The sequence below is a fragment of the Aythya marila genome (genome assembly GCF_965140915.1).
Source record: "Aythya marila genome assembly, chromosome: 2".
Taxonomy (NCBI): domain Eukaryota; kingdom Metazoa; phylum Chordata; class Aves; order Anseriformes; family Anatidae; genus Aythya; species Aythya marila.
The window spans coordinates 19,115,622-19,142,702 of record NC_139043.1 but is presented as its reverse complement, the minus strand read 5'-3'; the positions used below and the strand labels follow the sequence as shown (position 1 = coordinate 19,142,702).

At 38.4% G+C, this 27,081-nt stretch overlaps 1 protein-coding gene across 1 annotated transcript in view; it reads left to right on the top strand.

Moving 5' to 3' along the window:
• Positions 1–26,460, top strand: part of ARMC3 (armadillo repeat containing 3) — a gene marked incomplete at its 5' end in the record, with an annotated part of 52,435 nt that extends 25,975 nt beyond the window's left edge. Inside the window, 9 exons of the mRNA XM_082752611.1 lie at positions 10,809–11,058; positions 12,088–12,224; positions 15,574–15,742; positions 16,608–16,708; positions 17,784–17,876; positions 19,396–19,485; positions 22,107–22,304; positions 24,922–25,084; positions 26,136–26,460. Coding sequence (XP_082608737.1) covers positions 10,809–11,058; positions 12,088–12,224; positions 15,574–15,742; positions 16,608–16,708; positions 17,784–17,876; positions 19,396–19,485; positions 22,107–22,304; positions 24,922–25,084; positions 26,136–26,345 — 1,411 coding nt within the window. The 3' untranslated portion in view covers positions 26,346–26,460. The remainder of the gene's footprint in view (positions 1–10,808; positions 11,059–12,087; positions 12,225–15,573; positions 15,743–16,607; positions 16,709–17,783; positions 17,877–19,395; positions 19,486–22,106; positions 22,305–24,921; positions 25,085–26,135) is intronic.
• Between the last annotated feature and the right edge of the window lie 621 nt (positions 26,461–27,081).

The window sequence follows — 27,081 nt, the reverse complement described above, 5'->3', positions numbered from 1 at the left end:
TTGTCATTTCACACCAGTCCCCAAGCAACTGTTATTTGGCAAAAGTAAATAAATTAATCAATGACTCCAGCCCTCGCAGTATTTTAACCAAAGGTCTAGAGCAGAAGAGAACATGAATCCAATACCAACAATTTGAGTTTTCAGGCGTACTGGAAAACATAGATTTTCAATATGATATCCACCAGGATACATAAAAATTACTGCAAATAACTTTAAAAATATTCCATCATTTAAGCTTTTGTTGCATAACTGATGTGGTCATGCTTCAGTAGCACATAGAAAAAGATACAGTAGTAAAATGCCCTCTGATGATGCTTTTATCCGAATTTTATCATAAAGCATGAGAGAATTGAAGCCATTCTGTATACTGATAATAAAGTGTTAACCTGAAAATAGTTGGGTAAATAAAAATAAAATTGTGAAGTATGCTGCAGTTTAGAATCCCGTGTACTTACTCCAACATATGGTAAAGAAATGGTTTGGGGATGTTACTATGCGCATAGCTCCGAGGCCATCCTTCAGATATGTGCCAGAATTTGTTTCTGTTTGCCTGCTTCTGGGAAGAAAAGAATTGTATTCAACTAGGTATTTGCATCCACTTTACATTTTTTAAATCCAGAACACTAACTTGCATTGTTGAAAACTGTATACAGTTATTTGGATGGCTGAATGCCATTTTATAGTCTATGAAATCTGTCCATTTTTGATGTGTCCAGGCATCAGGAAATGTAGGCACAGTCACTCCAGTAATGTGCATTATGCGCAAATTGAAGAATTAAACACAAATAAAGAAACAGCAGTGCCATCTATTGGACAGAAAAACAAGTTGTTCTGTGTTACACAACTAGCTACAGAACAAACGTTTTAATTTTTCCTCTGCCGATATTTTCTTGTTTAAAGTATGACCAATTACTTTTTCTCATCATGTATTTGGGGTAATCTAACCATGTTAAATATAAGCATGATATTGGTTAGAAGTAACACATAGAAATAAGATCTCAAATATACTAGTTAGGCATTAGTTAATTTGGCCAACCATTTTCTTCAGTATTGTCTTAGCACAAATGCCATTTCTAGTAGCTGGCCTCATAAATCTGCCAGTGGCTGAATTGTGGGCATCTACTGGAGTTACCACTAAAGAAAAACATGAAAATTTTCAGCTTTCTAATGAACATGAAAATTAATTATCAGCCTCAATAATATTGGTCTTTAATTGTGTATTTTAAATGCAAAATCGATAGCACTCGGTTTGGTCTGGGGGAAGAAGGAAAGGGATGAATATTGTTCATCTGTACTCAGTACTGCAGGAAATTGTGGTACCCGACAGCCTGACGATCTGGCAGAATATTTCTCCGGGAGTTTATAATTAGTGTCATGTTACATATTTCTAAGAATCCTATCCGGACTCAAGATAATAAAATATCATCCCAAAAACTGCAAAGTCAGCAAGCTTGATGTTACTTCATTTTCTAATTCTTGAATCCTTCAGAGGAATCTCTGGACCTGTTTACAGCAGGAAAATTATGTCCGTATAGGCATTTATAGGCATTATTACAGTATCTGAATGTGTGCTTTGTGAGATGTATGAAGATTTCCACGATTTGGGAGTAGGCTTGGAACAGGAACATAGGTTGGGAACTCATTGCTTAGGGGCAATGCCCAGTGAGGAGAAAATTAGTTTCTCCCTTGACTTCAGTGGGTTTTGCATCTATTCCAAACTGAAATTCATATCCTGATCTAACGACCCAAAATACATCCTTAGTCTCTTATGAGTGGATAGGGCTCACCTGTAGTGAGAGTCTCACCCTCTTAAAGGGAGATTATCATTATCCACAAGAGATTTTTATTATTTTTGAGAAGAGTCTGTCTGTCAAGGACTCAATTTAAAGACTGTCCAGTTTCCTTACATTTCAGCTGTTGTTTATATCATTAAAAAGTAATGATTGTTACCATTAAGTAGTAATATCATTAGGTAGTAATCTTGCCTATTAGAAAATGGAAAACTTAATTATCAATTTTCTTTTTCAAGACTGTCAATGGGTACTAATTCATGTAAATGGATGAAAATTGAAGAGTCAGTATTTCATGAATGTGTTAACTTATGAGAATATAAAAAAATGTCTAGCATGTGAGTGTTAAATTTTAAAACAGAAATAGGCAATAATCCATAATAGAGGTTTTGTCTTTTTTATGGTTCAACATAAGTTTGTGTTGCTGAAGGAGGAAATCAACAATGGAATTCCTCTAACTGTATTGAATAAAGGTAATATGTTTTAATACTGACCCCTAGTGACAGAATTACATTTTTGAGCTATTATTCCGCAATGAAAAGGGATTTTGTTGGGTTTTGTGGTTTGAGTTGTTATTTTTACATTACCAGCCATTCTGCAGAGCCCTATACAAATACATCCAGTTAACTCATGCCATGAATAGATTCCTGGTTTGACTTTCTCTCACCGTATATCTGTAGTGTGATAGGTACTTTCTAAACAGAAAAGACAGCATGGACATTACCCAAGATCTCACAAGCTTCTCCTTACAAGTAACGTATTGACTTGATTGAAAACTGCAAGTGTTTTATAGTAGGTTTCTCCCTTAGCATAAAAGCTGAATCAATGCCTGATGCAGCGATGTCATGCAGAAACGCATCAGATGACTGATGCACAACTTGTGGATAGTACCCTAAATCATCCCCCGCTGACAGGTGTTTCACTCAGCCAGCTGCTGTTCTCTCCTAGATTTGTGAAGGTGTGGGTATATGGTAACGTTTCTCTGAAGACTGCATTTTGTTCCTGGTACAGCTCATTTTTCACAAAATAATAATGATGATGATGATGATAATAATACATTTATGTATTTTCCTGGTTGATTTATTTTTAACTGTGTTGCTTTCAGGGGTTATATTGAAAACAGAGACCAATGCTCCACATTGGTCTAACACAAATCTCTAACACGAATCTCACGTCACAGCATCCTGAGGCTTATGAGGTATCGGTTTCAGATAGAAAATAGAATGCTTCCAAATTGCAGACACTAAATAGAAGTTTTGCCTTGTGGAATAGAACAAAATCTTTGGGGCTGTTTATACTCTCCTACCCTCAAAGCCTTGCAATATGATCCATTTTGTCTTAGCTTAGTTTGGAGTTTCCTTCAGAGCATCTGTGTTTTCACCTGTAACTTCACAAGGTAGATTTCTGTGGGATCAGATGAGACTGGATCCCTCCTGGATGAAGACTCCTAAGCCCAGGGAAAACAAAACAAAACAAAAAAACATCCTACATTTTATGATGTGGTACAAATATGCTGATTTCTCTTGAGTGTGTATCCCTATGATGACATTCGGTGGTACACACTGAGATGAATTATGCTTTTTATGAATTAAATGTGACAAGGGTTATCTTACGTTTGAGTACATTTCTGGCAAGTCTGTCGATGGTTTTGCATGCACATTTTCTTTGTAGCTGTTTATATATTACAAATCTAATTAAATACAAATTATTAAAGTATATGCTTGAACTTACTTTAATCTAGGACGAAATCATACAGAAGGAAGTAGCAGTTCTGATCATGCAAACTTCCGTGTTGCTGTGAATTTAACCTGTGCACTGACTGGGGCATGTTATCTAATTAGAGGGCATCATACACACAAGGGAATTAAATTAAGCTTTCCAAGTGGCTTTAAACCTTTAGACGTGCAGCATAGAAAGTTATCTTAATGTAGTAGTGTATGTGTAGTTCCTTAGAGATGAGATAAGAAAATGGTGTAATAGTTTATCCACTTTGAATCATCCTAAATGCTTGAACCTTTAGCAGGGCAAAACAGATTGCTGCCACTTGAGATAAGTTAGCAGTTGTCCAAAAAAGACTTATCCAGAAATGAAAGATGGGCTCAAGTTTCACAGCCCAAGTGCTATTTGTGGAGGCTGACTTGGCACAGCTTTGTTGTCCTCCTCATCTGCTGCTTCCGAAGATGGAGAGGAGCCACTGGTGGCTCGGTCCCTGTGTTCAGATGAGTTGTGTGGACCCTGCTCAGGCTCTTTCTTTCCTTTCATTACACCATGATATAGCTGCTCCGGCAGCTCCTGAATGTTCTCTGTTATTTTGCTTTTTTGACAATGTGGATTACAGACTCTCAACATTTGTGCTGCGTTATTGATTTTTTGCATGCACTGACTTTTGAATCAGAAAAAAAAAAAGAGGGGGGATAGTATCTTTTTCATGAGCTTATCCTGGCTGAAGCTACGTGGGATTTTTAAGGGACAAAAAGGCTTGCTTTTTCTGAATTTCAAGCCCTTCTTCTAACAGCAGAAGTGTCAGGACTTCTTTATAAAGACTGCAAAAAATATTATAATTGAAAGGCTCAGATACCATGAACAGAATCATTACCAGTTCATTACCAATGCCTCTGTAATATTTCAAATCCAAATTAGCTATACTGGAGTTTGGGAAGTGAGATCTTTGTAACTCTGTCAGCTGAATTCAACGTCAGATTTTAGAAAATATCGGTGTCTCGCTCAGTGAGAGTCAGATATCACGGCCTCTGCTAGCCCAGACAGTTTAAGGTTTGATTGCTTCCAGACCGTGAGGTTTATTGAGTTTTAGGTTTGTTGATATTTTAACAAGGTACTTGCCATTAAAAAATAGGAATGGAGGGCTCTGTTCCCAAAATGAAAAATGAATTTTGTTTGCTGATATAATCAATATTTTTATTGTAGTACAAAGGGTCCCCAGATTGTAGATAAGATTCCCATGTGCTAGATTCTCTTACTTGGAATAAACATACTGACATTAGTTTCCCTTGAATAGTGAAGAAAGCAGAAGTAATGATAGTCATTAAATAAAATAAGAGTGACTATATAAAACAGTCATTGCTTATGAAAATATCTAAATTGCAAAGTGAGATTTTTGGTAAATGCAGAAGACATTTACTGTATGTGATTATTCAAATGGCATAAGAAGGTAAATAAAGAATTAACAAACCAGTACGTTTAAGGAACAAAAAGGAATGTATTTCTTGAGTTTTTTTCAACTTCTGGTTGTGATGTTCTTTTTCAGCCTCTGAAGTTGCTTTACAGACAGAAATTATGTAATAGAGCTGGATCAAAAACGTCTTGTGTGAAAAAGAAGTCATGCGATTTAACACAGAGTTGATTTAAAAAAATGTGTGTGTAATTAGATGCATAATTCTTATGCATAATTTACATGCAATTATGTATGAAAATGAGATATGCACATGCATAAATGGCTAGCTAAGCACCTCACACACAATCACAGTAATTTTGCACAGAAATTAAACATGCAGTTGCAAATGTATTCAGAAAATGAAGTCCATAAGGAGTCCAATGGCTTTTGTGAGGAGGAAAATTTTAATTCTTTTCTGAGCAAAAATTCTATTAAATCTTTCCTTAGTCAAGAAAGGGAGAAAGGAATAGAACAGAATCAAAAATAAAATTTAGTACAAGCCAATTTATGTTCAGTAGAGGTAGAAGGAGCAGATATGAATATACTTTATGTTTTTTATGACTTGTCAATCTCACAAGTGTTAATTAAGCACAACCCAGAGCAAACAGTGATGTGAAGCTGCACCACAGCTCTTCCCCTCTGTCTCTGCTCCACGTGAGGTTGCCTACTTTGGGGTTTGGAGGGGTGGTCTCGGTGGTTTCAGAGGTTCTTTGAACATTATTCTCTCTCCATTATGCTGAACCTTCTCTTCAGGAAGAAATGCTGGCTGGACCCATCCCTATGCACTGAGGAAGTCAATAATCCGTTGCCTTTCTTGCCATGGCTGGGAGGCTTAATCGGGGAGCAGAGCTATTAGGTTTGATGTGATGCTAACAAAGAGATGGTTCTTGCCCCAGAGAGCTTACTGTCCTAAAAAAAATCTGTAGTTTTATTCTGATTTTTACTGGTTGTTTACACAACACTCTACCAGTGCCTGAGCTTTCCTATTGCACCCCAGACAATTAAAACAATGAAATACTCAGTTAAGTGAAATTAATATGCATCTACAGCTTAACTGTTTAAAAACAGTTTGTGTTGTGAAACTTTTGTTAACAATATTATTGTCTACTTTGAAATGAATTTTGCAATAAAAACAGTGAACAAAACATTTCTTTTTCTCAAACTCTCAGCATTTATTCATTGAGTCCTGAGAGATCTTTTAGAGAATTTTCAAGTAAATATCTTAATAACTTATGCTATCATGTATATTTAAAATTAATCATTTAAGATAAATTTTTAGTATCTGAATATGTAATGTTTGCCTTTCCAATGCCATGTGAGAAAAGTATTTTAGCTATTCTTGTATGTACTCATTTGAAACAATCCAAATGTAATCAGAATTGTACTGTACACCCTGGTTCAGGTTAATGCCTAGCCCTGTGAGGTTAGGCGCCCTTATGATCATAACCATGCATTTCTGTATCATAACATTCAAATTATTTTAACTTTAACTTAAGCCTAGACCTACCTTGTCTGAGTTTCTTGTTTGTGATTCAGATAGTCAGCTTCCACTTCTCAAAGAAACTGATGTTGCAAATGTGACATCCTTTTTTTTTTTTCCCTTGTCACTGTCTTCCTTTCCATCATCTTTTCTCTGATTTGATGTATTTTGGGTCTCTACACCACATGAAGAAAAAAAAAACAACAAAAACAAACAATAAAATGAGGATGTATATAATTTACTCTTTTTCGCATCAGAAAGAACTCTATTGCTATCGTAGAATACTTTCTATATAATAGTGCATCTATTTTTTTCAGCTGGACCACCGCTCACTTCTTCCTTTGAAGAGGTAGTCCTGTATTGGTAGCACTGATGAAGTGTGCCACCCCAGCAGGATCTGTCTGAGGCAGAAGGAATGTGTTCTGCGGGCAGGGAGAGGCTACCACCACCTACGCTGGGCAAAGCCAGTGCTGGTGGAAGCTTCTTGCTCTGACTTTTCTTTCCTTGTCATTGAAAAACTGCAGAGTGCATAACTGCCAAGATGGAAGGGAACAACCTCCATACTTTGGTCTTACTGTTGTAGTGTTTCAGCACCTTAAAAACTTATTTGTATTAATTTGTTCGGTTCCCTTTGGAGGTCAGGCACTGCTGTCTCGTTAGCAGCTGGAGCTCTGTGGCTGTGGGTGGCGGTGACACAGTGTTTCCCTCAGGTGTTCCAGCCTCTCTTTAAATCATATCCCTGAAGGTATTGGTTACTTTCCCTTCTTATTACCTGCTGTTGTCACTTCTAACAGGAGTTCTTGTTGCCGTGTGATCCATTGTGCTACTTGATTAAACTGCAGCCACGAGGCTGCGATTCAGAATGAATCCGCGCGGAGGTAGAATGCAGGGCTGAAATAAATATGTATGATCTTCGGAAGCAGTGCTTCTCAATCTTTCTGAAGTTGAGTGGCACTTGAGAAAATTGGCTGTGCTCTGTACCTCGCCGAGGTCAGCTCCAAACGCGCAAGGGGCTGGCACCTTGCTCTTTTGTTAAGTACCTGTGTACTCGCGGGCTTTATGCAGATTGCAGTAAATCTGCTTCTAATGTGGTCGGCTGCACGGCCCCGTTCTGGGTGTCATCCTGGAAGCAGTGTGATAGGCACTGCGTGCTGAGTAGGATTTCCTGTGGGAGAATCCACGTGCGCTTGGGTGTAGTGCAGGAATAGTAGGTTGAGCCTTTGGAGGAGTGCTGGATGTGTTACACCTGTGAGACAAGGATGCAATTCATGAACAGCGCCTCTGTCCCATGCATCCTGGGACTACTGCAATTTCTGTGGATTCCCTATACAGAAAAAGCTGCTTGTTTGGTTGTTTTCTGGATAAGGTATGTGTGTACATACTGTGCAATGCTGTAAGTATGATAGCTTGTGGATGTACCTTACTGTGTGCATGTATGGTGAGTCTCTCCCTCACTTTGCATGGGTGTATGTACATTGTGTCATTGATACACATGCTCCAAATGTGATACTTTCCTGAAAAGCTGTGGTCTGTGTGCTGTATAGCTGATCCTTACATGCAGTCGTGTACAAGATTTCTTCCTATAAAGCAGCCTGGATAGAGCTACAGAACTACTGGAGCTGGAAATCTGGATAAAATACTGGGAGAGAAGAAAAGACAATATCTATTAACAGGAAAACCTAGGAATGCTGTGGCCTTACCTAAGTGAAAAAAAAAAAAAAAAAAAAAAAGTACATTTTCAGCTCTTCAAAATCTGGTCAAGCAGGGAATGAAGGGGAGGACACCCAGATATGCAGCAATCCAACTAACCATGAGTGCTCTGAGGAGCACAGTGCAGGATATCTGGAAACCTGGATTCACTTCTGACCAGATCCTGAAGTGCTTGCATTAAAGATACAGGTGCTTCAGGAGGATTAGTTAGCCAACACCAAACTGGCCCTATACCTTTACACTGCACCCCAGCTAATAACCCTACACAATGTCAGTCCCTGGATTGATGCCTTTTGCATGTTTTTCCGTACTGGGGACTGCCACTTGCCTGACAGCCTTCCTTATACACGTCTTCAAGCCCTGCCTGCAGCTGCCACCACCTTGGAGCCAAGGTTCAGAGATCAACCCAAGAAACCCTGCTGATCTCTGCTGATTCATTCCAGGTCTGCGCAGGAGTATCTGCACCCCCCCTCTCTGCAAGCGTGGTTTGGAGATACTTACCCTAAGATCAATTCACAGTAAGATCTGCATTATGTTGCCATGTAATGCGATTATATGGCAGGGCTTGCCATGTACTCTGCTTTGTATCTCCTTTGCAGAAGTGAGTGACCACCAGCATCCCTGAGGTGTTTTTGTTTTATCAATGCCTTGACGGTTTTTGAGAGTGTAGCTCTTTCTTGCCTATGCTATACTTTTAAGCTTGTGTTTACTTTGTAATTGTAAAATTTACCAAAAGATTAATTAGATTTTTGGTAAGAAGCTGTTCCAGTAAAAGCAAGATTTTTCACATCCAGATTTCTCCGCTTAACGTGTTGCCAGGAAGTCAGCAAAGCTTATAAAGACTGCGTGCTCTTCTGTGCTTCAAGAGCTCAGATATGCTTGGATAGAGGTGGGGGAGTTTGTTAAGTTTTTGATATAGAAAAAATGTACTAAAGAGGTGGTATGAAAAAAGCAGTTGCAAGGGAAATTCAAATTGCCATCTGTGCATTTCCTTTGCTAACAATATTGCCAACTTTTGTTTAACAAACAGATGAGCCCAATGTAAAATTACGAAGAGCAGACAGTAAATTCGACATATGCCTCAAATCATTTGATCAAATTTTATATACAAACCCAGAAGGAAGACAATTCAATTTTTATAGCATGCTGGTTTATAGTAACGTTGGAAAGAATACCCCTGAAACGAACGTAAGATGATATAGACGTAAGATGATGCAGAGAAAGAAATAAGTGCCTGTTCTTGAGCAGAAAGCAAAGCCTTGGCAAGAAGGTTAGCAAGAGTCTGAAGTTATGGAATATCTTACGGTGTTTGAAGAAAGTAAACTCTATTTGTACCAGCAGTCTCTTTTGCCTATGGCAAGGAGTCCAAGGAATACATAATGAGGTGGTAACAGGAGCGTGTGCCTGTTCAGCACGGCAGATTCACATTTGTCAGAGCATGGTAGTTTCCCCTCAGCCAGATCCAGGTTCTCTCTTCAGGGTCTGCATCGGTTGTAGTCAAGAATTTACCGTCATTATAAGCCACGTCACCAGCTGCTTTTGAATATATTATTTATCCTGGGTATTAAATATGAGGTTGGTTTTCTTTTTTTTTAAAAAAGGCACTCTTCAGGTGACTGCCAGAAGCAGAACAGCAGTGCTAAGATGAGGTGCTTATAGGCCAGTTCCCTCTGCTGGGACTGAGCTGTAGCCACACAAGACTATTAGTTCTGCAGCACGTCACATTTAAGCCCTCCAAACGTGTCTTCCAGTAGTGCAGCTGCCTGCACCTTCTGCTGCCTTCTGCCTAAAGGTACCACTTCCTCGCTACTGCTGCTTCAGCCTGCCTGTTCTCCTACCTAGCTCTACGAAGGGGTCCTTACAAAAACCCCAGTGCTCTTCCCCCTGTTTTATTTGCTGCTTAAAACATGGCTGCAACAGCAGCCTTCAGCCACAGGCTGCAGTGGTCATCTGGGGGCAGAGGGAATATTTAAGCTGGGTCTCCTGGTGATGTGGAGCCACAGTCATAGCCAGCCCTGAGCTTGGTGCTGGTGTCTCTGCTGTACTCCCGTCTAAATCTGCTTGTATAAAGCCAGCTCAGTAATTTCTGCATTGCACTGAACCACACCACATAGACCTACTCAGTAAGAGTGGCAGAAGCTTGCTGTGCTGTGTTTATGCCACCCACATATCCTAGCATGGAAATTTAAGGAGACAGCAAAAAGAGCAGCAACGTGATACTCTGTGCACTAAAATCCTCATTAGAAAATGTGCTAGAATTATTATAAGGAAGGCTGATAAGACTCTGAAGAGGCATTTGGCTGGAACTAAAGATAGAGAATTTCAGCATCTTTGAAAAGATGCACAACATCCAAAACCTCAGAAAGAATCCATAGGTGTGTGCCTTGGTTTGCCTGCCTAGGTTGTGCCTCTTGAGCTTCACACTGTGGGTCAGACCTAGGGAAGGCATCAGAAGGAGGGCTTTCACAATTCAGTTTTTAGTTTCAATTTCAAATTGTAATTTAGATATAAACATCACTCTTTCAATTTATTGTAGGTAAGCAAAAATTTAAGTTCTTCTTGAAACGTAAGGCTAATTTAGTTGGTACACGTAACACAATAAGAGGAAAAAATGGTCCTAAAATAACTAAGATTTTTTTCTTCTTTATTTTACTAGCACAGTTGCTGAGGCTGAAGGAATTGAGCCACTAGTAAAAACCCTGAATGCTCAGAGGGATGGAGCTGTTGCTAATGCTGCTGCAGTGCTGACAAACATGGCCATGCAAGAACCCTTACGCCTAAGCATTCAGAGCCACGGGGCCATGAGTGCTCTCGCGGAGCCGCTGCGCTCAACCAACAGCCAAGTGCAAAGCAGAGCCGCGCTCCTCGTGGCTGCCTTGGGTTGTGATGCTGATGCCAGAGCTGAGGTAAAAGCCCTCTTCAAGGCCACGGTTGTTTATAACAGTTCTGAATCCTGAGGTTTGTGTCACACTTACCAAGCTTGCACAAATTCATGCTATACAGATTCCAGTGAAGCTTCAGCTGTGGCTATATCTTAATCTATGTTTACGAGCATTAAGCATGAAGGTTTATTTCTGCAACTCTTTCAGCTGCAACTGAAGGCTGTATTTTGAAGATGAGAAGTTCTCTTTACTCTCCCTCAGTGTTTTATTGCTGTCTGCTTTCAAGGCCCAAATGGCAATGCCTGACTTTGATTTATGAGATACTGGATGCGAGTGGAGTAAATGTAATACAAACAAAATTCAAAATATAATTAATCCCTTGATCAGTAGCATCCAGCAAGTTGAACTTTTCACTGTTTATCAATGGTCATATTATTTTCTTTTCATAAATAAGGACTGTGCTGTGTGCATTCATAGATCATAAGCTAGAGATTTCTCAAGGGTCAAAGCTGTTAATTAGGACATGAATAAGGGGCATAGATAATCAATCTACCTCTTTCACTGTTCTTAAAATGTTTTTCTCTTCAGAAATCCAAATGAGCAATATTTCCTCCAGCATGTATAGGAAAGATACTGTGGCACACAAGAGAATAGGATGTTAATAAGATTGTCATGCATACAGTACAATACAAATTCAAATATTTTGTGATGTAAATTAGTTGCTAGGAGGCAGCAGAATGCAGAAAAGAGCTGGATAACTCTCCATGGCAGTCTTGGGTTGCATGGTCTTTTCAGTTTCTGCACCGCAACCTAATAACTGAAAAGCAAGCCAGAGCCAGAGGAGATGTGGGTCTTGAACCACTCCGAAGCTCTCTTCAGCTCCAGCCTGCACAAGGTTCAGAGGAGCAGAGAATTCCTATAAATGTCTTTCTGCCAGCCCAGCCTTGCTTGTCTACAAGGCTTGAGTGCTTTGGATGGAGAATTTGATACGCTGTTCTTGCTGGGATGGAATAGATGAGTTGTGTCAGCAGCAATGTCTTTGTGTTTTTGTAGTTAAGAAATGCAGGTGGACTGGGACCACTTGTTGAGCTGCTGCATTCCAAAAACAAAGAAGTCAGAAGAAATGCCTGTTGGGCTGTTATGGTCTGTGCAAGTGATGAACTCACCGCTGTCGAACTGTGCAGGCTGGGGTGAGTAGAAATAGTATCAAGGGGCAGAGGAAAGATTTTAACGAGAGAACTCTGATAAGTTGGTCTTTATGCATTTATAGCAGAATGACAAAGTTAAGCTATGCTTTTTGGCAAGCAGAAACTACTTTTGTACTACCGATGTTGCAGTTGAAATGGCACTGATTTAAAGTTACAGAAATCTTAAGAAAAAGTAGAAGTCTGAAGAAAGAACTATCTAGAGTTATAAAAATGTTTATTGTTCCTGTGACTGAGTTACACTTTATATCAAAGGTGTGGTTATATCCATTAAAATTAGGGACTGCAAGTTCCTCATATATACGAAATCGAAATTAAGGTTTCAGGCTAAATTCAATGCACAGCAAATTGTTTATGTCTGGTTAGCTGCTGGCTTGCTGAACTGCCATGTAAAAGAGAATCTGTTCTATTCCTTCTTAGAAACTCCAAGTTCCATATATTAATATCTGAATTAGAAAAGCTGTTTTAGCTGTAAGAATTATGTCACAGGTCTGTTATACAGGGTGACACTTTTATTGTTAGAGTAAAATATATGTAATTGCCCTGCTCCCTCTGCTGGACAGTCCTTTGGTTACTGCACAGCTCCTTGCAACCCACCCGTCAGGGAATTCTGCATTCACCTTAAAAATGTAGGTCCGCCCTCAAAGGGGATGCTATCTGTGTGCCCCCTGGAACTGAGTCAGGTGCACTGAAAAATTTTTGCTCATTCAGTGCAATTGTAAAGGGGTTTCGTAACATCCTGAGGTAACCTGTTTGGGTGCTGAAGTATCCTTGCAATTAGAAGGGTTTTTCAAATTCTGAATGTCCCTTGTGGTAATTCCATCCAATTGCATCTTGTCCTAATTTCAGTGGGATTGAATAACCACCTTTTTATAGCAGTTTGTTTGCTTTTTTAACTTACTGAATTTTCTCATGTTCCCTGGCCCTTTCTCAATTTCCTTTTCATGACAAAGTAAAAACATTGAAGATTGTTTTGAAATCTGGTATCATTTTGTCACACATCTCTGAATTTCCCTCATTTATTTATGCCATGTTGAAGTGCTGTCTCCCAGCCTGGATGAGGTACTTCAGCTGAGGTCATACCACCATCAAATAAAACTCAGTAATTATTTTCCCTATCTTGCATAGAGCACTGTTCTTATTTAATCCTTTCTTTGTGACAGTATCAGAGTAGGACTCTAATTTATGTGTCCTTCCAGTTTGACAGCATATTATTGATAATAATACATTAAGTGTAGTTTTTCAACCAGTCAGGCACTACTTCATGTTATTTTCATGTAGATCATATTTCCCTGACTTGCTCATGAGTATTCAAATAGGAATATTTGAAAAGACTTATTAAAGTCAAAACATATCTCAAAGTCAAGACATATCTTGCATCTACGTCTTGCGCCTATACATTAAGTCAGTTACCCCATCACAGAAAGGATTAGATTGGCTTTACATGATTTGTTCTTGACAAATACATAACGGCTATTTCTTAACACCTTATCTCTTGCTTGCTTGCAAACTGATTATTTAATAATTTGATACGGTGTCCTCTGGAGACTGAAATTTGGCTGAATGATCTCCATCATTTACTTGGTTTTCCTTTTTAAATCTAGGTAGTGTCTTTGCCCTTCTCCACTCTTCTGGCTCCCAGCCTGTCCTCCCTAAATTTTCAAAGATAATTATAAAGAGCTCAGAGCACGCTTTTGCTGTTTCATACTGTACTATGGGGAAAGTCTTCTCCTGCATTACAAACTTTGTCTTCTCCGGCTTACTCTAGCCATGCTAAGCCTACTGTTTTTACCTCCTTGTTAATATTGCTGCTAGGCATCTGCTTGCAACCATTATATCAAAACTGAAGCAAAAAAAGGCAGCAGACACTTCAGTCTTTTCTGTGCCATCTGTTATGAGTTTTCTTCCCACATTGAGTAATAGGCCTACATTTTCCTCTCTGACTCGTAGCATATGAACCATTTATTTTTGTTTCGGGTCCCTGAATAGTTGTATCTCAATTTGCCTGTGGGTTTTTTGGTTTTGCACCTTACTTTTTCTTCCTTGTTGGAAGCGTCCATGTTTCCATTTCTGCATGAGTCCTTTTTTGGTTTTCAGATTGTCACAGAATTTTTGGTGCTTCTGTGTTTGTCCCTTTTTGTCTTCTCTTTTCTCCAGATGAGACTAATGTGCAAATGTGCCTCTAATGTCATGTCTCAGACATTGCTGTACTCATTAGACTTTTCTTTACCCTTTTTCCACTTGAAATTTCTTCCCTGCATTAGCTTACTTGCTCATTGCCTGATCTTGTTGAAATTTCTTTTATGACAAATAGCCTGGATGGTTGTTCCACGGTTTTCTCCCAGTGCTTTCTTCTAAAACAGACGGTTGTCACTTGCCTTGTCTGCAAAACTTATCTCTGGATTTCTTCTGACATACCTTCAGAAGTCTACCCTGTAAAACATCCACAGCTGAGGCTGCCTGTGTAGTTCAGAGAGAGAAACAGGCAGTATAAATGTGGAGTTCATTTTGTATTAAATTTATTCCTTTGGATATGAAGAATGTCTGCATGTGCATATATGCACACGCATGTGTTTGAATAAGTGTGCACTTACTCAAACATATCTCCCTCTTTCTTCCATTATTTTTTCCTAAATATTTCCAAAACTGTACTATGTTATTTTCTCCTGATTAAGCTTCCTTCTTACTCCTTCTTAGTGAGCTTTTCCTGAGTTTCTCAGGTCAGAAGCTGTCAGTCTGTGGGTTTCAGCACCAAGGAATGAATCCCTGTCCTCCAGCATCCCCCCATGATTATTTGTTTCTATTTCCATGCTGCAAAAGCACTGCCAGCCTGGTTGTGCTGATATAACTGCTTGTGCTCATGTGCTAAACTGAGTTCAGCACATCTCTGCCTAATTCCCCTTCCCCAAGCACAGGAACAGCCCTAAACCAGGATTCAGTCCTTGCATAATACTGAACTGGAATCTGCCAATGTATTGTATGGTCAGTTCTGAATATTATTCCTTTTACTCTGACATTTTTCTTTTTTTTTTTTTTTCCAGTTCTCTGTGATACCCAGCATCTTTCTGATAAAACATTGTGGTATCCTGTCAGCTTTTCTTTATGTAACTGTTTAACTGCCAAAAGGAATTCCTTTTACTTTTGGCACCACAAGGCATTTTTCTCCTCTAGAGAAAGAATTCAGTGTAGCACATCCAGCTCCTTGCTGGCCCAGAGGACACCAGGCTACCAGTTGGAAATGAATCTGTACCTTAGCCTTTGTAATGCTAACTCTGAACTGTGTAATAGCAATTAATTGTTACTTAATGATGAGCTATTGTATTTTGTTTAACAGTGCTTTAGACATCCTAGAAGAAATTAATCTGTCAACAGGGCGCAAAAATAACTTCAGTGAAGCTGCTTTGGAAAAACTACTTGATAATAATCTTTCCCAAAAGTACAGCCAGATGGGTTATTTATCATCAAGTAATATCATTACTGATGGATTCTATGATTATGGTCAGGTAAGCTACTTTAAATTACTCTACTTGGAAAGAGTAAAATTGTCCACTCAATTTATCAAAAGTAAGAGGTCTGTAGCAAAAGCTGGAGTCTGGCTACCTAAAATACCTTGGTGTGTTTTCTTGTCCTGCAGTTTTCCAGCTTTTATACTAATTTCTTTTGATTATCTTTCCACATGGGTGAAATCTCACCATCTTCATACTGTTTTCCAGTTGCAATCTTCTTCCCAATCCTGTGTAAGCAGTGTTGCTCCTAGTTCCTTTCCAGAGCCATTCTCAGACCTCAGTTCTTCTGGTCTCTTTCACTGCAGTATACTTAATACTAACCTGACACCGAATGACCCTGTAGACTTCTAGTTTATTTATTTTTACATAAAGAAGGGTTCGTATTTTCACCTTGGTCATGACCCTTTCTTTCACAAAGCACTGTTTATATATAAAGACTGACCCCACTCTGTATCCCCAATTACTGCTCTGTTCAGTTTAAATCAAAGAAATACTTTTCAAAATGCCCAGATGAATTAGAAATACTATTCTTACTGAAAATCAGTGAAAGGCATGCTTCCAAAGCATTTGGTTGCTTTTGAAAATTTCATCGTAAATTGTAAAATCTTCAGAGGCAGGAACATTTCCTTATCCTAGATTTTACAATGACATAATGACAATAATTACAAGATAAATTACAAGTTAGAAATGGAGTAAATGTGAATATGGAAGAAACTGATTTCATATGTTTTGAACAGGTTTTATAAGTTCTCATGTAAGTCTTCTGTTAAAGATTGACTCTTTAGATACCTTTTAAAGATATTTTTTGTCTTCATCTTTAACTGAACAGAACTCCTTACCTTTTATTTTAATTTTCCTGCAGATAAAACCTGGAATTAAACTTTTATCTTTGGAGGAACTGAGTATGCAAGAACTTACTGACCGTAGGGCCACAATCTTCATTAATGCTAAACCACAAGAAGAGTAAGTCATGTTTGATCTACCAGTGTTTATTGCAATAACTCATTTTTCTATCATTTCCACTGCTTCCAATATGAAACTACTATATAGTTGGTATTGTGAGAGATCTGTTTTAATCCTAGCACTGTGCTACATGTCCTAAAAGGCAAAAGATTTGTATTTTATAAAGTAGGTTTTTGGAAAATAACTTTTTTCCCACTAGATAGAAAAGATTCATTCACTTGCGTCAGTCTACTTTTCATTAGAAAACTTAGCCATGAAGACTCATTCATTTAACACCCTTTGATTTCTGATGATGGGATGCCAGTTATTTTATTAGCTATAACAAAGCTTGTCATCTGCTGTAATAATAATGTCGTTGAAGCTGAATGTCAACAAGCAACAATGAAATCTGTGATTTAATGGTTTTCTTGTACAGACAAATGCATGGAATTTTAAGCATAATGTCCCAAGAGGCCGTCCAAAGCTTTCAGGCTTGATAGAGAACCTATGTCTATTTCTTCTATGTTTAAGTTGAAGCCAACCTAACAAATCTTCTTAGATTTGAATGCAGGAAGTTGGTATTGAGCTTGTTTAACTGGGAGTCGTTTCCTATAAACAGTCTCAGAGATCAAAGAATGCTCTACCAGTATTTTGCAAGTCCAAAATCATCTTCTCTGTCAACACATCACATATTTGGTTTACAGTGTCATTAGCTTTCCTTTTAAGCTTGTATATGACACCATAAAGATGTCTGAGAATATCTATGACAAGTTAACCTTCCATGCTCTTTGTCAATCCCTAAGCTTGTCTTTAACTATCAGGTTTTCTTTTCTTTGACTCGATACAGCTTATTGCCTTTGCACCTTGGCAGCAATCTTACTCTCCAGTTACTTTTGTGTCCATCATTGGTATCCCATACTTCATTTCTGATCCCTGAATCAATATCAGGTTTATTAGTTGCTATGTTATTCCTTCCAGTTATATATTGCTTATGAATATATTTACTGTCCTTTAAAATCAAAGCTCTATTTTCATAGCTTAACGTACTATACAATCTCTACAAATAATAATGCAAAAACATCTTGCTCCATTTCAGTGTCCTTGCAGTAGAGGAAAAGCCACAAAATTCATCTTATGAACAGACTACCTTGTCACCTGTTTCAAGAAAAAGCAGTAGAGAAAAATCAAGGTATGGTCTTAAGATTTACTAGTTGTCAATGTTCTATTATTGTGCTACCATTGGAAATAGAATTCTGGTTGAAAATAGTGATGAACAGTTTACTAACAGAGTACAATAGCTCAAATACAATGTTAAATATGTTTTTAGAGTCTTTCTTTCACATCCTAATTGCACTAATCTTCCTTTGTCTATCTTAGTAGTTATTTGTCCTCCCCATACTGTATTAGAACATCTCCCATTTATTTGGCTGTTTTTTCCTTTCAGTATCCTTAGGAGACAGTGAAATGCAATTATGTTACAGCTTGACAGCCAAGACAGGGGAAATGAGGGTAGTTCTTTCTCAATTTAGAACATACACCTACAAAAAGTTCCTATACTGCCTACATCCATCCTTATTTCTAGATAAAAAGTCTTCCAGTGAAATTCCTGACTAAAAGCAGAAAAGGATGTGTTCAATACTGTCCCAGTTTTGACAGCAATGAGGCTAAAAATGCCTCATACTTGCAAGGCTCCCTCCGATCCGTACAATTCAGTAGGTACAGCCCTAGCAGGCTTTTTTGTGGGACTGATCTGATGGGCATGTCTGCTGGTACCAAATAGGTCTGAATCTCTAATGTTGTGGTAAATTTCATTTCCTTCCTGCACAGAAAGAGGATTTGAGCCTACCTCTCCCACCTGCACATTGATCATAGGGTGCTTGGGGTTTAGCAGTCTTACTCAGTTTCATTGTAGCTTCACTAGCTTCACTACTGATGAAGCTTAATGAACAGTGCTTTCTGCTTCAGCTGTTAGGACATTTATCTGACAGAGCCGAGACTGAAGTTCTAGTCCCAGTCATAATCACTTTTAATATAAAATACTTAACCCTGAGCTTGTTCTTTTGGAAAAGAAAACTGGACCATGGTCTTCCAGCTCAGCCAGTGAACTCTATGTAAAACAGCAGCACAGTCATCACCACAAGGGTGCCTTTTAGAGAAGGCAGGAGAACACACCTAGTTCCAGAGGATTGTTCAGAACAGCAAAACCAGTCCTAATACAGCCTCCTTGCAAACAAGGGGATGATATCTAATCCTTGATAGTAACGTGATGCAGCCTAAAACTCTACTCAGCTTTCTTGTTAGCTCACTTAGGGAGCCAACCATGCATCATGCTGGTTTCTGTGGGACCCAGTCTTGACTTCCAAATTCTCCTTGTTTTGTGGTACAGGGGTTCTTGGCTCTATCTCAGGGCTGTGAATTCTAGTGAGTGATGACATTACAAAATGCTAACTTCTGCAGGGTTTGAGTAAAGAGTGTCTGTGTCTGTCATAGGAACTGAGGTACTGCGTTTGCAATTTTTGGCTTGAAGCTCATCCATGAACTATGATATGCTACTGTCTATACAGACCTTTAATTAATAGAATTGTTGATTTCTTACACTGTTTATATATTTCTGTGTATGTATGTATCTGTGTGTGCGTGAGAGGTGAAATTTGCAGTAAGAAAGATGAGAGAAAATGGGAACTGACCTTGCTTTGTGTTCTCAATAGCTTAATGGTATCTCCAGTAGAGGAAAAGCAGGAGCCACCTGGAAGGAGATCTTCGTTCAGCAAAAGTAGCAGTAGAGAAAAAGGCTTAAGGTATTACATTCTGAATTGTGTGTGTATAGGTTCATTCAGAACTGCAGTACAAATAATATTATTGACAGGTAATAGCTACTGAAGGTGAAGAATTGAGGTTCTGACTTTGAACCAGGATCCAAATTGTGAGATTAATCTAGCCAAAAGTTATTGAGCTACAGGACAGCATTTACATTTGGCTGGTTATTTGTGCTGCGAGCACTTCTGGAATTCAGTTTAAACAATTTCATATTAAATACCTGAAATGAGTCACATTGTGGAAGGTTTCAGGATGCAAAAGAATAAATTCTGCATCTTGAGTGTCTAACTGGGCCTATTCTAACTTCTGCTCATTTGGAAGGTCCTCCTGATGCTCAGCATGTTTTGGCCATGACATGCTAAGCATATGCCAGTTTACTTAAATACAGCAGGAGAGATGAGGAGAGATCAAGCCAATGATATTTTCTGTGCACTTGTGGGGGATTTCTTCATTTCAGAAGAAGCTCTGGAGACTTAGAGCATTTTGCATAGTCTCAAAGTACGGAGTTTAGAGACCTGTTCTGACAAGATCATGTGTTTGTTTATTATTGTGTAAGGTGAGGATACTCTTAGATAGTTTCTTTTTAATGTAATTTATGTCAATTACACAGTAAGTGACTGCATTGTTAGTGATCATAACTGTTCCAGAAAGCAAAAAAAAAAAATAGGAAAAAACAAATGCCTGGCTCCATTTCCCCGTAGTAAACTTGCAGGGATACAAAGCCTTCTTTCTTCAAGTATGAAATAATTGCTTTTGAATGTCATGATCAAGTTGTATGATTTATAACCCCATTGTCATTCATTTTGAATCCATAATTCATACACCATTATTACTATTAATTTGTGAGATATATGGGAGTTACTTGAAGGTCAATAGCTAACTCCAAGTCTTGAACATGCTTAGACTTTTTTCTAGATATTTTTTTCCTTTGATCATACATTTTTGTTCATCATTATTTTGCAGAGTACCACTGAACACAGTTTAAAACCATTGTTTTTGAAAAGTGATACTAGTTTATATAAACTGTAGTTGAAAGCTAAGAGAAACGAGAGTTATAATTGTCTGCTGGAAGTGTTTGAATTAGATGTAGAGGAAGTGCCTAGTTGATAGTTTGACATATATTTGCATAGACAGATAGCAACATTTTTGATCAAACACTTGTGTATCTGATATACACAATGACTGAGCTAAAATGTTATCTTTAATGTAAACTGATATATGTGTATTTCTTCCACACTATGTTCTCGTAGAGCATTTAAGGAAATACTTTCCAATGCTCATTTACTCCATTTTGAAAGACAGATGAGAGGTTAAGTTATGCAAAAAAGGAAAGAAAATAGGCGTCATGGCTGTCTTTTGGTGGTAGAACGGTGCATTGGCTGCCATCTTCCTCACACTGATTCTCTGGTGTTGAAGGACATTTGGACTGAACTTATAGCAGCAATCCTAATAGCTTGGAGACTATTAATTGCCATTAGTTCTCCTTTTCTATGCTCCTCTGCATTTGCAAAGAGTGCAACCACTTAGCAGTGCAGTTTTAATAGGGAAGGTAAAATATTGGGTCTACAAAAGGGAAGAGCTGGGGAGAAAAAGAGGAACAAGGAACAAGAAGGTCAAGGAACAAGAATTATACTATCTATAGAAGTCTGTCATTTTGAAAACTTGCCAAATCAGACATCAGAGAGGTGGGAGTAGTTCATTTTGTTGTTGTTTTTAACAGGTTATTCTCAAGCACTATGCCTACCTCTATAAGTGGACAAGTAGGTAGTGGTTTAATCTGCCATTATAAGGTTCCCTAGCTGGAGTTAGATAGAGTCAAATTAGATAAGGAAAACAGTTTGTCTCCTTTTTTAAGTGTAAGTGTAATTAATAACCAGAACAGTTTATTTAACAGGGTGGTGAATTTTCTATAATTTGAAGATTAAATCTTAATTGGTTGTCCTTCTAAAAAATGTGCTTTATAAAATCTATGAAAAGGTCTTTTTGTGAATATGATGAATCTCAATAGGTAAAAGAAAAGTTTGAAAAGTAGTCTGAAGACAAATTGCTTGAATTAGACTACTGATAATGGTATATGCCTTTCTGCTTTGTACAATACCTTCTTAAGAGTGCTGTACATTGTAAAAATTTTAAGAATAATTTGAAGACCATACAGTGATGATATTGTGCCCTCAAGCACACTACTCTCTGGTGGCCCTTTCTTTCTTTTCTTTTTCTTCCAAAAATACTGGAAATATTCTGGATTTTTATTTTTCTTTAAAAAAGCCAGTCCCGTTAAAGAAATAGAAGACATTTTGTCATATTTCCCAGTAGAATTACTCAAAACCTATGTTGAAAAAAGACATGATGCTTACGAAACACAAATTCTACCTGTTCCCAGAAATGAAAAATCCTAAGCTGTCTGATTGTATAGATTTTAATGATACTCCTGGTAAGATACTGATTTTGTAGTTGCTATGAAAGCTGTGAAATGCACAGTATTTTATCTAAGCAAAACAAGCATTTAATTTATACTTCTGCTATTTGGTTATGGTACCTGTTCAGGATTTGGACTTCAGAGATTACAGTACTCCAAATAACTGTACATTGTTTTCTATATAAGAAAAGGGAAGGGGAAAAAAGAAGAGGAAAAAATGATAGATGTTACTCAGATTATATCCAAAGTCCAGGATGAAATAAATCAAGAAAATGCACAATGGCAAGCACCACCTGACTTCATTTTACTGGATTATATTAATGATGCTTCTAAAACAATCCTACCACTCACTACTACGCGGGAACAGGTTGTGGCTCTTGCACAGTGAGTACCAAATTATATTTCCGTAAGTAATGCTGATATGTTCATTTGGTAGAATACTAGCTTTCTCATCACAGGACAACATTTTTCAGTTTATATTTCTCATCTTTACTTGGAATCCAGATCAGCTTTGGCCCAGTGTTATTAGAGAACTTGTTTCATGAACTAAGTCCACTTCCATTCCTCCTCACATTCCACCTATTTTGTGATAATTCAGGTTGCCTTTATTCTTGGTTGTGATCTTTGCTGTGATAATGCCCTGAACATTGTTGAACAGCAATCAGACATCAGTAATTAATGCTTTTTTCCTCCCCTGAATTTTAAAACAAAGGACTAGAAGGAAGCACATAAAGCCATTCTTTTGTCACTGCTACTTGGATATGGCCCAGCCCAAACAGGAGTGCCATGAGCACTTCCGTTGACTCCAGTGAGTTTTGGATGAGGATTGAAAAACTGACTGAAATGCAAAAATTCAGTGCTCTGCAGGAGAAAGTCCAGATTCCCAGGAGATGTCATTTTAGTTCCTTGCACCTGGAACTTTGTACAGTTTGCATTTACTTTTAGTCAGCCATATGATTGTCAGGTGTTGAGAGGCCTTTGTAACCTTCTGCCTGGACCTTCCCCAGACAGCTCTTTTCCTCTCCATTTCTTCCTTCCTATACCTTCACCGGCACTTCATGGCAGCACATGTAGGCCTTCCCAGTAGCTGAGACAGCACAGCAGCCGTTCACATCTGGGGAATGTGCCTGCCTCGCTGTAGCCCATGGTGGGCAGAGGCTGGAGGGCCCGGCTCTCCTGGGGCTTGGGCCCAGCTGGGGCCTGCAAAAAAACTCTCTTTTTTTCTGTTTGTTTGTTTGTTTTTCTGTAGACCCAAAAGCACAAGACATTTTTTTTAATGTAGTTTTTAGGTGCTGCTGTAATTAACATCCCGATGGTTAAATAGCACCAGAAGATCACACTGATGTGTGCACAGACCGTTGTTATCAATGTGTGATTCATTAGTTACCCGACTGCTCAGCCTGGGCACCAATCACTGTCATCTCCAAGCAGTGTGGCTGCTTTCATCTTCTCCTCAGTTTAACCTTTACTATCTCACCAGTTTCCTGGCTGCCTCCTGAATCTGGAGAGTTTGGCGTCAGATCCCGCTGAGTCTCACAGAATTTGTTTCTTCTACTAACCTTCATTTTTAATGAAGTGATCTGCTATGATATGAGGAATGACTTTTCCATTGATTGCAAAATTTGACAAGACAGGTATTCATCCTTAACTATCCAGCTGTGTATAAATTAGGCTGCCTTCCTCAAGGTGGAATCCGTAAAATACTCTTTCAAGTCCGCTCTTCACACACACCAATGAAATATTTGCAAATACACAACCCAGTGAAAAAAAATCATCAGGAACAGAAGTAGTATATTTTCTGTGGGGAATTTTATATGCATGTGGCATTTTCAGTGGCTGCCTGGGTGGCATGTGCTGAATGGGAGGGGAAGGAGGGGGCAGCTGATGGAGCCCCCAGCAGCTTGGGCAGGGTCCCTGCTGTTGCTTGCCAGGAGGGAGCCAGTGTGGATTAGGGGACATGCTGTGGTGCTGGCTGTGTCCTTTTAAACAAAAGCAGCACATCATTGTGCACGCATGGGAGTGGTGTGCACGCAGGCATGGGAAGCTTTGCTCCCTTTATGGAGGGCTGGCCTTGTATTTACTGAAGTCAGAACCTGCTCACAGAGTTTATAATAGAGATGTGGTGGTGCGGGTTTTCTCCTGGTCTGAGGCAATGGCCTCAGATTCCCATGTCAGCTCTGCAACACCTTGTCTGGAGTTACAGCCCTCAGTAACACCCGTGCCTTTGTCTGAGGACACCGTGAGGAACGAAGGTCTTTACATACAGGAGCTGCACAGGGTGAAGGTGTCGGTAAGAGGAGCTAAGGACTTACAGATTGGGGGTTGATCCTATCTGTGCACAATCACCCCAAAGGCACTGGTTTGGGCAGTGTTTGCACAGATTGTGGATTCTGATCTTCTCTTTCTTTGATGGAGCTATTCTCTTTTATGGATAAAGACAGCTCCTTGCCCCCAGATGTTGGCTTTGATATAAGAAAACACATGTAGAGGTTGAAGTACCCTTTCTGGATATCATTGCTTTCCTGTGTTGGGATCATTACCTTTATTTTGTTATATTTATTCTCATGTCTTTATTATTACTTCAAATGAATGCTAGGGCTAAGGATTGTAATATACATGTATAGCTCACATAATCTACTAGCTGTGAAGATGAACATTAGCTTCTGAAACACTTCTTCAGTAAATTCACTTTTACTGATGATTTTCTCTGAGTTGTTGGTTCCTACATCAGACATCTCCAGAATCGCTGGCAGCTGCTGCACCTTGGCTTAGGTCTGTGACAAATGTGAATGACCTGAGTTAGGTTTACCTGGATTTAATAGCGAGCATATGTAAAATACCAGCTGCTGAATAAAACAATTCAAGCACACGTAGAGACAGTATTAATGTTTTATGTATCATTGTCTTACTGCTTCTGTACATTTCATTTTGCTGATGCATTTTTGTAATAAATTCAAGAAACATTATAGATTTAATTGTTGTAATTGTAAATTTGTTGCAGGTTTGTTGCAGACAAGATGGGTGGTGCAATCGAAAAAGAAAAACTACATGACTTCAGCTGGGAACTTCATATAAGTGAAATAGAATATGAACTGAAATCCAATGTTGTGCCTATTGGGAAAGTTAAAAAAGGGACATTTTACCACAGGGCTTTACTTTTCAAGGTACATTAACATTTATTTTACAACACAGAGTTATTTCTGCTAAATGTATATTATAAACTAAAGTATACTTGCATCAGTATAATATAATATTTATATTAATGTAAAATCTTGTGTATATATTTAAGTCATTTTTTACTGGCAAAGTTGATTTTCCAGTGAATGAAAGCCAGCATCGCTTCGTTCTGTAAACATTCTTGTTGTCATTAAATTGTCTTAAGTGATATCAGCAGAATACTTGATAAATGGCAAAAAGCCAAGTTATTTGAATGGTAGTCAAAACATTTTACATTTTCTGTAAACTGTAAAATACTGAATTATGCGGTTTCCTGATTTTTTTTTTCCCATGCTGTAAATGTAAGCTTCTTGGGACAATTTCTATTCACTATCTGTCCAGTATTCTGTGACAGAGTGTAACAGCTTTTATGCTCCAGTTTCACAGACTGGGAAGCTTCATTTCTTTTTCTGGCTTCACGTAAGCCTGCTTGTCTGTCCCATCCTCCTTCCTTGGCCATTGGTTAGCTGGACTTTACTCCTTGGATGGAAAGGAGAAAAGAAGCAAAGGCCTAGGACACTAAGCCTAGGAGAAAGAGTACAATCTGAAATCTATGGTATACATGGGGAGAGAACATTCCTGACGTATTTTGTGGAGGTCTGAGGGAATAAATTAATTGTGCTGAAGCAGCACTGGTGTTCTCATACCCTTGACTGTTCTCTGACTGTGATGTTTATAAAGAAACCTTTGTAGGGACAGATCATCTCTCATAGAGACACATCAGTCTAAGCACAGGATATCTGTGTCCATTTGTAAAAATGTAAAAAACTTTCAGGATTTCATTTCTGTGCACAGAATATGGTAAAAATTGTATTTATAAGCCTGCACTGTCTAAGCAGAACCAACAGTAAAGATCTGTAGTTCAGAACACCCTAGAGATTTACACAGTTTGTATCAAGAAAGCTCTTGGCCTTTGAAGTATTTCTTTTCTTTTTAAGCATCACTTGTTGTATGTTGCACAAGCTAAGTGTGATTAACACCTTTTTCTTTTCTTTTTAGGTAATAGCAGACAGAATTGGCATTGGCTGTAGTTTAGTTCGTGGCGAGTATAACAGAGCTTGGAATGAAGTTAAATTGGTTGATGACTCTCCACAAGGAGTAACTGGGCTTCTGCTTCCTCCTCAAGAGTATATTGTAGATCTAATGTTTGAGCCAGGCTTTCTGATGAAACAGGGAAGTGCAGAGGCAGATCAGTACAAACATATTTAATCATCCCCAAATTTCTCCAAAATAAGCATTTTAAAGACGATTGCAGTGTTGTTACTTATGAAACAAAAGGGGCTTGTGGTCTGATTATCAAAAAGAAGCATATATTTCTATAGTCATTTGCTGAAAGATGTTCTTTGTTTCTGAGAACTTACTTCAGATATCTGCATCTGGTACATTGTCCTAAGCATTGAATTAAACATACTTTACGTAGCCAACCTCAATTCTTAGATATTTGTGGGGACTTGGGTGTGGGAGGTGGTACTATTTTAAGATGAAATTGTAAAACTATAGATTTGGTAGATCAAGAATATGTGTTAACATTATACTACTTATTAAATAGGTTTAAATTATTTCCAAACTACAGTATATATATATACAGTATATATTTTTTTTCTTATGTTCCTTCAACCCCCATGCACAATTACAGAAATTATGTGTTCATGAAGCAAGAAAATGTGATGTCTGGTGAAATAACAAGTTGTCTAAAAACAATTGCACATTTTTTTGTGTGTGAAATAGCACAAGAACTGAGAATTAGAAGAATTAGGATAACAGTGTACTTCCAACCTCTGAAGAGGCTGAAATATAAATACCCCATTTATATTTCTTGGAACTTGCCAGAGTTAATAATTATGGATAGAAACATACTCTGGATGAACATAAATACTATTTGTCCTGACACAGAGAAGACAGATGACTGATAAGTTACTGCATTCAATCTCCATTTAAATTCTTC